The sequence below is a fragment of the Primulina eburnea genome, chromosome 17 (assembly GCF_022965805.1).
Source record: "Primulina eburnea isolate SZY01 chromosome 17, ASM2296580v1, whole genome shotgun sequence".
In the NCBI taxonomy this organism is placed as follows: Eukaryota; Viridiplantae; Streptophyta; class Magnoliopsida; order Lamiales; family Gesneriaceae; genus Primulina; species Primulina eburnea.
In genome coordinates, this window is record NC_133117.1 from 18,539,788 (window position 1) to 18,551,960 (window position 12,173).

A 12,173-nucleotide genomic window follows, 5' to 3' on the forward strand; every position below is an offset into this window, starting at 1 on the left:
TCAGTCATCTCTGATCTGAATCTTACCATTTCTGGAAAAATTCTCCAATATGTCTATACTTGTTCAGCATATACATATCAATAATGCGTTCAAATCAGGAACACAAGTACATCATAAGCTATTTCTATTTCATTCTCATCTTACTGTAGTATACAATATATACAGAAATCTCTGATATCAACACTTCCTCAACAAGCAAGGACATCAATACTACAGTACATACAAACTCAACAGATACAAAATATCTCCATGCAACTCAGTCAAAGATATTCTTAACAAATGCATTAGTATATATCAATACCTATGCAATAGAATCATAAAGACTAGTACCTGTTGTGAATTCTAGATCTGTGTTTTCAACTGAACTCTGTTCCCTACAATCTTCGGGAACGCTTCTGGGGACAGACTTCAGCAAAGTGTCCCGGCTGTCTGCAGATATGATAACTACCAGTCACTCCCTGGCATTGCTCGGTGGGATGCCTCCCTCCGCAACTCCTGCAATACACTTCAGTATGGCTTGGACCAAAAACGCTAGAGCTAGATGAACCACCTCCCATCTTCTTGAATGGCTTCTTCCGAGCTTTCAGCAAATCTTGCTTTTCACTCGTACTGCCTCGATCAAATCGAAGAGGGGATTGCTGTGTCTGGGGTTGTTTCACACACAACCTCCCTAGCTGTCTAATCAGACTCGCCTCAGCTCTCTTTGCTCAATTCAGGATGTCAGCAAAATAATAAGGTCGCTGCAAATTCATCAATGCAACTACCTCTGAATTCAATCCTCTGATGAACTGATTCACTACAGCTTCATCATTCCCAGCTAAATGGGGAACAAAACGCAATAAAGTAGAGAATTTTGCAGAATATTCATCAATATTCAATTGGCCTTGTCTCAAATTCTCAAATTCTGCTCTTTTGTCCTCCCGGTATGAAACTGGGAAAAATCTTTGATAGAATTCAGCTTTGAAGACTTCCCATGTGATCACAATACCACGTTGTGCTAATACTCCGTTAATTGTAATCCACCAACTTCTAGCAACCTCTCGTAATTGGTGGAATACCAATTTAACTTTCTGTTCATCTGTACAATCAAGGAAATCAAACAATATTTCTATGTCATCCAACCAGTTCTGACAGTCTTCAGATGTCTCGATACCACTCAAAATCGACGGCTGGAATAACTGTAATTCTACCAACTTTATTTCTATCTGAGTTTCTGATGCATCTATCTGTTCAGACGAAGTACTACCCCTTTCTGGAAATCTCCGAGGCGGAATATCTGAATATCAAACAAATCAATGTACAATCTGTATAATCTGTCTCAGCCTTCCTCTGATCATATACCTCTGATTCAGACTCGGTTCTGATCCAGGCTTAGTAATTACATGCTGCAATCAACTCAGATACAAACCACATGTAATAGGGAAAACAGTAAATCATGCTAGCACCCATATTGTAATTCAACATTATAATAAATCTCATGCTAGCAATTACATGCAAGGAAGAAAATTCACTCTACCCCGCTCATTCCCTACTATCTCAGTCTAAAAGATCTATCAATTCTGACTATCTCAATCTAAATGATCTATAGCTCTGATACCACCTGTTGTGGGGACCCGGACGCTAATCATCTTCTTAATCATCTTCGGGGCTTAATTATCAGTTAAGATAAACAGGGTCTAAAAATTTTTCTTTTAAAATGCGGAAGGTAATGGAATCAATCTATTATACAAACTAGTATAATAATACAAATCTTGTATAACATGCCTCTAATTTAAAATTAGGTTCAACTACTACATTCAAGTAATAAAACCTATCTACATCCAAGTCCGTGATCACCACTCTAATCTCGATCTCTCCTCATCTTCTGGACCCTGATCCTGCCCCACCTGTTGTCATGCACACATACAAAACAAGACAACAGCCGGATAACTCCGGTGAGAATAAATCCCAGTATAAGACATGGCAAGCATGTATATACACAAAGTAAATCATGAGACGTTCTATCATGAATAAAATTAAATATAATAGATTTCATAATCTATGAAATCAAATCAAAATAAGCATGCAGCTCCAATCAGGTAAACATGCAATTCAAATCACATCATATAAACATGCTATCATACTGAAAGCAATAAACGTGGATTTCATAGTCTATGAAACCACATCTCTAAACACATGCAGTTCTAGTCAAATCAAGTCTAGACTCGACTCAACTATAACTCTAGGGATCCCGGTGTGAATAAGACGTCAATGGCTGTCACCTACCCTCCCAATCGGGGTGACTGTACGTCTTATTCCTAGACTTCGGTCTGTGCTGTATCGAGTAATCTACAATAGGAGGGTATCTGCTCCTACGTACGATACACCGAACGTCTAGAAGTCTGACTATCTGTCAAACTTTCCTATCTCAAATGAAATGTATAACAATCTGTAAACAAAGCATGCTCATTTCAAAAGATTTGAATATAAATTCTATAAACAAATCATAATCATATCAGAAGACAAACAATAATCAAGTATGTGATTTTATTGGAAAACTCAAATGAGATCTGATTTGAGTTATGTCTTTCCAAATATCACATGAATTATACCTTTGTCGTCCCTGTCTGACGAAGACGATGACCTGTATTCAACTTTGTCCATATCCAATTTGAAAAGACAATATTGAATACATAGTATCAATGAATAACTCAATTCACAATCTGTTCTGATCAATACTCAACTCAGTACATAATCTGATCAATATCTGAACAAGATACAATTCAATTCATGTCATCGATATCACAATACGATCTGAATCAATACTGAATCTGATCAATCTAAATCAACTGATGTTTCGACGGCATAATAATACTATCTGAATAACCCCGTCAATCTGAACATCACAGATATCATATCTAATTCATACTCAGAAAACACTGAAATTCATAACACAGACATATGGTATAATTTCTTCGATCTGACTTCACATATCTACTGAATAATCTATCCAGAACATATAAGAATAATCATCTTTCTATTCTTAAATTAAGACCAATACAATTCTAGTGATCAATCTCAATCAATATCTTCTGAAATTCATAACAATTGTATAATCAGTCTGTTCTTTAATCTGACTTCGATTATACAATACCTAAGGTAGTAGAAACACCATATCTGAATCATGTTCAATTCTAACAACATCATATTCTCAAATCATCTCAAAACGTAATGAAACTTACGTCCTTGTGTAGCTCGTAGCGAGAGGATCACGATACTGTGTTCGGATTTAAATTCTGATACACGGATTCCTCAAAATCACAATTTATAACAATTGGGAACTTTTAAGGAAAAGGAGAGAGGAAATCACGATTGTCTTCCTTGGAAATGCTAAAGAAGATGAGAATATATATCTCAAGCAAGCATGATATGCCAAGTGTCCCACTCAACTTTCCATATTTGCACTTTAGTCCCTAAACTTTTCACTATTTGCAAATCAGCCCCCCAATAATTACGAAATTGCCATCAAATTTAAATCAAGTATTTTTCCACTTAATTACAAAATTGCCATCAAATTTATTTTCTTTTCGGGATCTCATAAAATTGATAACATCTCATAATCTTGTCTTATCCATTCTATAATTCTTGGGCATTACAATGAGCATCTTGCTCGCTTTGAGAATATGGACAATTTGCATTTCTATGGGGACCATATCAAGTGTCAAGTGTTTTTAACTACCCTGGTCGACTCTGCACAAAGCTGGTTTGAAGGGCTGGCACCGCAGAGCATTCACTGTTTTGAAGACTTTCAAAAGGTATTCTTGCATCAATTTAGCAGCAGCATGAAATACAAGAAGACTGCCTTCAGTCTATTTGAAGTAAGGCAGGGCCAAGAAGAAAATCTGAGAGCTTATATCAAGCGATTCAATCGGGTAGCTCTGGAGGTTCCCGCATGTGCTCCAGAGACGAAAGTCACAGCTTTTATGCAAGGATTGTGGAAGGGAGATTTTTTCCGATCCCTGACCAAGAAATTGCCCGGGAACTTCGAAGATCTCTTGTCCCGGGCAGAGAAATATATTAACATGGAAGAGGCGCGGAACTAAAAATGGGAAGCTTTGAAAAGAGCCAGAGGAGACCGGGTTGTCAAGCCCGAGGAGAGAGCTCACAAGAAAAGTGGTCCGGAACATTTCTCTCATGTAATTCTGAGAATTTCCCGGGATCGAGAAATTCAAAAATGCAGCTCAGACATGGCTCCGCTTCCCAGTCCAATGGCAAGGGCACCAAGACCAGAGAAGAGAGGGTTCTACACCCTTCACAAAGAGTGTTCTCACAACACGAATGAGTGTCGAACTCTGAGGAGGAATCCAGTAGGCATTCTATGCTAGCATCGCATCCTCCTCGAGATAAGTCTAGACAGCCACCTTGGATGTCTAGACGTCCCAAAGCTAATATTCCCCAGAAGTCAACAGACATCCCGAGTGGAAGCAGAAGGGAGGAAACGAGTTCCCAGGAAGAAAGAAGTAGACAAACAGAGAGGAAGGACCCTTCCCCGAGCCGAGGAGTAATAAAAATGATTTCGATAGGGTCAAAAGATGACGATTCCAACCGGGCCCAGAAAGCGAGAAGCAGGAGGGAGTGCTTGGAAGTTGATGGATGGGGGAGAGATGAGCCAGTTATAAGCTTCGGACCAGAAGACCTCAGGGGAGTCAGTCTACCCCACAACGACGCTCTTGTTATCAAAGCCCGAGTGGCTAATTATGATGTCTTAAGTGTATTTGTTGACAATGGTAGCTCTCTCAATGTCATCTTTAAAGAGGCACTAGTCCAAATGGATTTGCATGAGTATCAGTTAGAGGCGGTTGAGACTATCCTGTTTGGTTTTGCTGGACATGCCATGTACCTTGAGGGGGAAATCCCCCTGCCACTGACCCTAGGAACCGAGGAATTGAGGAAAACTGTGATGATAGTCTTTACAGTGGTAGACGCCCCGTCCTCATACAACATCATCTTGGGGAGGCCAGCCATGAATGAGATGAGAGCTGTGGCCTCCACTTATCACCAAAAAATAAAGTTTCCAGTACGAGGACAAGTCGGGGAAGTTAAGGGAGTTCAACCCTCTTCTCGGAAGTGTTATGGGAAGACCATCTGGGTAGACCAGAATAAGGCGAGAAGGGAAGGGAAGGGAAGGGGAAGGAGAGTCAAGAGGAGGTGGCCAGAGAGAGATAAGTACATTTTGTTGCGGAATAGGAGCAAGAAGTGGTGAAAATTGAGCCGGGAAAGCACGTCTGGGTGGCCCGAGACATCAACGCGTCCACCCGAGTAAGTCTTCTAAACTGTTTAGAAGCTAACATTAGTGTTTTTGCCTGGTCTCAACAGGAACTAGCCGGGATCTCACCCCAAGTGGCTGAGCACAAGTTAAATATTCTCTCAGGATCTCGGCCCGTGAAACAAAAGAAGAGGCACTTCGGTCTTGAAAAAGATAAAGTCATTGAAGAGCAAGTGGGAGAGCTGTTGCGGGCCGGCCACATCAGAGAAGTCCAATTCCCTACTTGGCTCTCAAATGTGGTCCTAGTTTCAAAGTAAAAGGGGATCGGTTACGGTGACCGGAAGCGCAACGGAATTTTAAAAATCGAATTTTTAAGGAATATTTTCGGCCACCATGATATGTGTGTAGAAAATACAATAAAAACACATAATGTCATACATAGGGTGTTTTAGAGTTTACCTAACAATCTCAAGAGATTGATGATGGTACCAACCAAGTTGTAAACAACTTGGCTCTTGAATGGATGACAAATCTTCAAGCTTCCAACCTCCAAAATTAGGCCCACCACCAACTAGGTAAATCCCCTCTTAATTTGCACTAGAAAACTAAGAGTATTTTTCAAAGAGAAGAGATGTATTCCTCAACAACTTGCATGCCAAACAATTTTTAATTAAAAGTAATCCCCAACTCTTCACCTCCCAAGCATGCAATGTAAGTGGGCTTGTAACATTTACAAAGCCCATGGACTTTTATTTAAATGTCTCTTTGAGACCATTTAACAACTACTTGATTTTACTCAAGCCCACTAGTTTAATAATTATTTCTAAGTGGGCTCTACAAGGCCCAATGTAGTTTAATTAATTCAATACTTGAATTAATTTAATTATTTGGACTCTACTAGGCCCATTAGTGTTTAACTAATTCAACACTTGAATTAATTTAATTTAGTCCATAATAATGTTTATGAAAATCACAATTTTCAAATACATTATTTATTTGGCCAACTTTTAATTTAAGAACACTTCCACAAATTAAAAGTTACATTTCTCTCATAGAAGTCATACTTCTATTTTCCCTTACGCTTATAAACTCATTTATAAGCCGTTCAACACTTTGAACTATTTTACTTCTCAACGGGATCTAAAAAGCTAGTACTTATGTGGCCCTCAATGGTTCATTGATACAACTAGCTGTGGGTTCACATCTCCATGTGATTCGGACTAAACATGTCCTTATATGAGCATACCCCAATTGCTCCATTCTTATTTATCAACTCCTTGATAATAAGAACGTCAGAACTCAAGTCTGATAGTATCCAACCAATCATGTTAAACGCCTAGCAGCATCGCTTACATGATTCCCTAGGTATCAAATGATAGTGCCTGCAAGAACCATTCAATTACGGTTAGCGTACAGTACGGTCCCTTCAACTCATATATCCCGAACCATTGGTTTATCGAGAGTTGTCAATGAATCGATACTATGTGTCATGTTGTAGTTGCATCGATGGTGTAATCTATGAAACCCCTTTCATAATTACCACCATACTCACAAAACACCCAACCTTGCCATCTGATGACCCCTTGAGAGTCGGTAAAAAAGTCAAAGTGTAATGCTAGCACATAGATTCTCAATGTTGTCCCGGGTCATAAGGACTAATGGTGTACAACGATAAACCAGGACGTTTCCACTCGATAAGTGAGAACAACTTGGAAAGTCCTTTATGGAGGGTTGTTCAGTGCACTCTACCAGGAGCACCTATCTGCATGCTCGGACATCACAATGTCCCCTACCAATGAAACATGGTACTCACATCGCAGATACTAGTCTCGAACTCTAGCGGCCTATATCCTTCTTAGCGGCGGCTGAATCGACTAGGAACTGTTTAGAATATACAGTATTCCAAATATGAGTTTCATGATACTCATCATATGAGCATCTCATATTCTTTCTACTATTTGTATATTCAAGGGCTTTATCTATGCAACTAGCATGGGTATACAGATAAAGATTTGCCAAAAAAATAATTTCAAATATTATTAAAATAAAGATTGCATATACATAGAGTTTCATTGTGAACACTCGGCCAACACTTGGCTCGACGGGCACCTACTCTAACACAAAGGCCACCGAAAAGAGGAGAATGTGCGTCGATTTCAGGGACCTGAATAAATCCTGCCCCAAAGATTGTTATCCACTCCCCCGGATTGATCAGCTGGTGGATTCAACCTCTGGATGCGAATTATTTAGCTTTCTGGATGCTGATCAGGGGTACCACAAAATCCTCTTGGCTCTTGAAGACCGGGATAAAGCCAGTTTTATCACCTCTGGAGGCACCTTATGTTACCTTGTTATGCCCTTCGGATTGAAGAATGCCGGGGCAACGTACCAACTCTTGATGAATCAGGTCTTCCAAAAGCAGATAGGTCGGAATATTGAGGTGTACGTGGACGACATTCTAATCAAAACTCGGGAGGTCTCCCACTTTATTGATTATCTGGCCGAGACCTTCACCACTTTGAAACAGTATGGAATAAAGCTCAACCTGGCTAAATGTGTATTTGGGGTGAGAAGTGGGAAGTTTTTGGGTTTCTTGGTAACTGATCGGGGAATCGAAGTCAACCCCGAAAAAATCGAAGCAATAATGTACATGCCTTCCCCTCAATCATGTCCGGGATGTGCAAAAATTAACCGGGATGATTGCGGCCCTGTCACGCTTCATTTCCCGATCTGCTCATCGGAGTTATCCATTTTTCCAAGTTCTAAGAAAAGTGAGAAAATTTGGCTGGGACGACAAATGTGAGCAAGCTTTTCAAGACTTGAAGAAGCATCTGGCTAAGTTGCCTATTCTGGAAAAACCCGAGCCCCGGAAAAAATTATGTAACTATTTATCCGCCACTGAGTTTGCTGTTAGTTCCGTGTTTGTCAGTGAAGAAGGAACCGACCAAAAACCAATATACTATGTCAGTCATGCCCTTCGAGGAGCGGAATTGAAATACAGTGAAGTGGAAAACATAGCACTGGCCCTGATGATGAATGCCCGGAAGCCGAGGCCTTATTTTCTCTCGCATCCCATTGTGGTCCTCACCAATTCTCCACTCGGGAGGATCATGACGCACACAGAAGTCTCGGGAAGAATGGTTAAATGGACTATATAGCTCGCGAAGTATGACATTGAATATAAACCTCGAGTTGCTATAAAAGCCCATGCATTAACAGACTTCTTAATAGAAATGATTCAACTGGGAGAAGAAGAGGTATGGAGAGTTTTTGTTGATGGTGCATCAAATTTATCAGGGTGTGGAATTCGGGTGGTCCTGATTTCCCCATCAAGAGAGAAGATCAAGCTGGCTCTGAGGATCGACTCGAGGGTCATCAATAATGAAGTGGAGTATGAAGCCGTTCTGGCAGGGTTGCAGGCTGCCCGGGAAGTCGGTGCTTCCAAGGTCATTATTTATTTTGACTCTCAGTTGGTCACCCAGCAAATCAAGTGAACATATGAGGCCAAAACGAGAAAATGCTCAAGTATTTGGAACTCATCGCAAACCGGGCCTCCTTTTTTACCGATTGGAGCATTGAACAAATTACTAGGGAGGAAAATGAAGAAGCTGATATCTTAGCCAAATTGGCCGCCTCCACGTCGAATATAAGCACCCGGGAAGTCCTCTGTTTCACCCGGTTGGTGCTTTCTGTTGATGAAGAAGTACCCCCGATTCAGAGAAGCTCGTGGATGACCCCTCTTATTGAATATATAATCCATGGCAAGCTCCCAGAAGATCGAATCCGGGCTGTAAAAATCAAAAAACAAGCACCCATGTTCGTCTTTTTTAATGATGTCCTATACACACGATCATATCAAGGCCCATTGCTCAAATGCTTATCGGAGAATGAGGTAGAGTATGTCCTCCGAGAAATACTTGAGGGATGCTGTGGTGAACACCTCGGTGGGACTGTCCTGTCCCGGAAAGCTATATTGGCTGGATTTTGGTGGCTCCAAATGAATCAAGATGCTGCCCGACTTGTTCAAAAATGTCAGGGTTGCCAACACCATTCTAATTTTCATCATCGCCCAGCTGTTAACATGCAACCAATCTCAACATCATGTCTTTTTGATCAATGTGGGTTGGATATTGTGGGTCCTTTCCCCATAGCCCGAGCACAGAAAAAATTCCTTCTGGTGGCTGTGGATTATTTCTCCAAGTGGATAGAAGCCGAGCCATTAGCCAAAATTACTGAGGAGGAGGTCATGAAATTTCTTTGGAAAAATATTGTTTGCAGATATGGCATCCCAAGAAAATTGATTTCAGATAATGGGAGGCAATTCCAGGGAAATAAGATCACCTCGTGTTGTCAAGAAATGAAGATCATTCAGTCTTTCACCTCAGTGGTTTACCCCCAAGCCAATGGCCAGACGGAAGTAACCAACAAAATCATTGTCCAAGCATTAAAGGCTTGACTCCATGGGCAAGGCAAAGATTGGGTGGAAGAAATACCGAGTGTATTATGGGCATGTCGAACTGCACCACGAACATCTACTCGGGAAAATCCCTACAGCCTAGTCTATGGTTCAGAAGCAGTCCTACCTGTGGAGATAGGGCAATCTTCTTCTCGGATAGAATCTTATTCGAGCAACAATGATCAGTCTCGGGCCATTGAACTTGATCTAGTTGAAGAAAGGAGAGACCGGGCAGTCATTCGAATGGAAGCTTATCGCTGCCGGGTGATGAAAACCTATAACAAGAATTTTCGATCACGAGATTTTCAGGTTGGGGACCTAGTCATGAAAAAGGTCAAACCAGTGGGTGATGTGGGGAAATTAGAAGCACGGTGGGAAGGACCCTTCCAAATAGTTCGAAGATTCAGTTCGGGGGCAGCTTATTATCTTGAAAATTCTCAGGGACACACTCTTAAGAGACCATGGAATACATTTCATTTGAAGAAATATTATGTTTAAAGCTTTTGTATCTACTGTTTCTACATCAAATAAAGAAATTTTTCAAATGAAGTATCTACTAAGTCCATGGACCCGTACCCTGGCCCGGGGACCCGTACCCCTGTTATCTACAAAGTCCAGGGACCCGTGCCCTGGCCCAAGCACCCGCATCCCGGTTATCTACAAATTCCAAGGACTCGTACCCTGGCCCGGGGACCCGCACCCCGGTTCTCTACTAAGCCCAGGGACCCGTACCCTGGCCCAGGGACCCGCACCCCGGTTATATACAAAGTCCAAGGACCCGTACCCTGGCCCGAGGACCCACACCCTGGTTATCTAAAAAGTCCAGGGACCCGTACCCTGGCCCGGGGACCCGCACCCCGGTTCTCTACTAAGTCCAAGGACCCGTACCCTGGCCCGAGGACCCACATCCCGGTTACTTACTGATTCCAGGGACCCATACCCTGGCCAACTTCCTGGGTATTTATCAAGATCCATTTTATGTTAACCTCAGGACTTGTCTAATTTATGAATGTGGATCAATAAAGACTGGATAAAATCCACAAGGTTATTAGAGATTTCAAGTCAATTCATAATGCTTGTAAATATTTTAAAACGATTATCAAATGCGAGGAAGGGAAGGCGAAACATTTTCATTGATATTGGAAAAATTTGCAGGGTGCCCGGAAGCCGAGGAAGGAAAAATAAATAAAAATAAAAGATACATGATGGAAGGGTCCTAATCTACTCGGGATCTTATTTCTCCTCTAGCTTATCTTGCTTCTCCTTCTCTCCTTCCTCATCGTCCGGGAGAGAGGCCGCAGCGTTGACCAAGTCCAGGAAATCCTCCCGGTCAGCTGGGACAAGGCCCGCCTCTTCAAACTGCTCTAGGCACTTATTGAAGCCATGTTCGAGATGTGGATGGCTTTGTCAGCCACCATCTTCTTGAACTCCTAGGACTTCAGGAATTGAGCCATTTGTTCCTCTTAGGTGGTCTTTATAAGGCTTACAGCAGCCTGGAAATCCTCGGCTCGGACTCGAGAGGACTCTGCCTCTGCCCTAACTGCCTTCACTTCTGCCCGGGCCTCAGCAAGCTTCCCTTGGGCCATATCCATTTGTTGCTTCCAAACGCCCTCTCTCGGGCCAGAACGTTCTCATGGAGCTCATTCAACCGGCCTACCTCCTCCTGGAGTTTGGCATGTGTCTCTCGGGCGGAGGTGGCTTGATTGTTAGCCCTCTTCGCAACCTGAGCCACTCGCTCAAATGCTGACATAAGCATCTGCAAGCCCTGAAAACATGGAAAGTTAGAAAAATTGATACATAATTGAATGATGGAACAAGTAAAGAAACTTACGGAGAAGGACCGGGCCACTCCTTCACATAACATCTCATTTGGGTGGAGTCCCTGCAATTGCACCACTTCATCCGGGCATAAAAGACCCCGGATCATCTTGACTAGATCCGAACTGATGTCATCCCCAAAGATATTTGGAAGGACCCAGGATCTCTCGCCCTGCGGACCAGAAGATGAACCAGAAAGAGGAGGAGGCCGGACATTCTCCTCTGACTCATCCTCCACGACCACAGTCTCCATAGGTGGCTCGATCATAGCCTTCCTCTTGCGTTGATTCAGAGGAACCGGGTCCTCCTCATCGACCAAGGAAGTGGTCTCCTCTCTGGGTGGGGCCGTATCTTCCCGGGCCTCAGTCTCTGCCCGGACCCGGTGCTCCAGAATTTCTCGGGCTTCTGCCTCAGCTCAAGCTCGGCGTTCTTATGCTTCTTGAGCTTTCCGGGCCCTCTTCTCTGCCCGGGCCTTTTTCTGCTCGGCCTTTTTCTTCGTAGCAGCCTCAAGTAGACTCACCTTTATCATGTCTTCTTCAGCTGAAACGGAGAAAAACAAATCAGAAAAATTAATATGCAAAGATGAAAGAGCTAAGGATAGTAATTTACCAGCCTGTGACTCAGCCTGGTCAAATTCAACGATGATCTGGTCAA

General features: G+C 42.3%; 2 protein-coding genes across 2 annotated transcripts; both read left to right on the forward strand.

The window, feature by feature from the left end:
• The first annotated feature begins 4,549 nt into the window (after window positions 1-4,549).
• LOC140817920 (uncharacterized) lies at window positions 4,550-5,562 on the forward strand. The gene is made up of 2 exons (XM_073177711.1): window positions 4,550-5,128; window positions 5,356-5,562. The coding sequence occupies exons 1-2, from the start codon at window positions 4,550-4,552 to the stop codon at window positions 5,560-5,562; spliced, it is 786 nt and encodes a 261-aa protein (XP_073033812.1).
• A 4,143-nt stretch (window positions 5,563-9,705) lies between these two features.
• Window positions 9,706-10,199, forward strand: LOC140817921 (uncharacterized). The gene is made up of 2 exons (XM_073177712.1): window positions 9,706-9,743; window positions 9,800-10,199. The coding sequence occupies exons 1-2, from the start codon at window positions 9,706-9,708 to the stop codon at window positions 10,197-10,199; spliced, it is 438 nt and encodes a 145-aa protein (XP_073033813.1).
• Window positions 10,200-12,173: the final 1,974 nt, after the last annotated feature.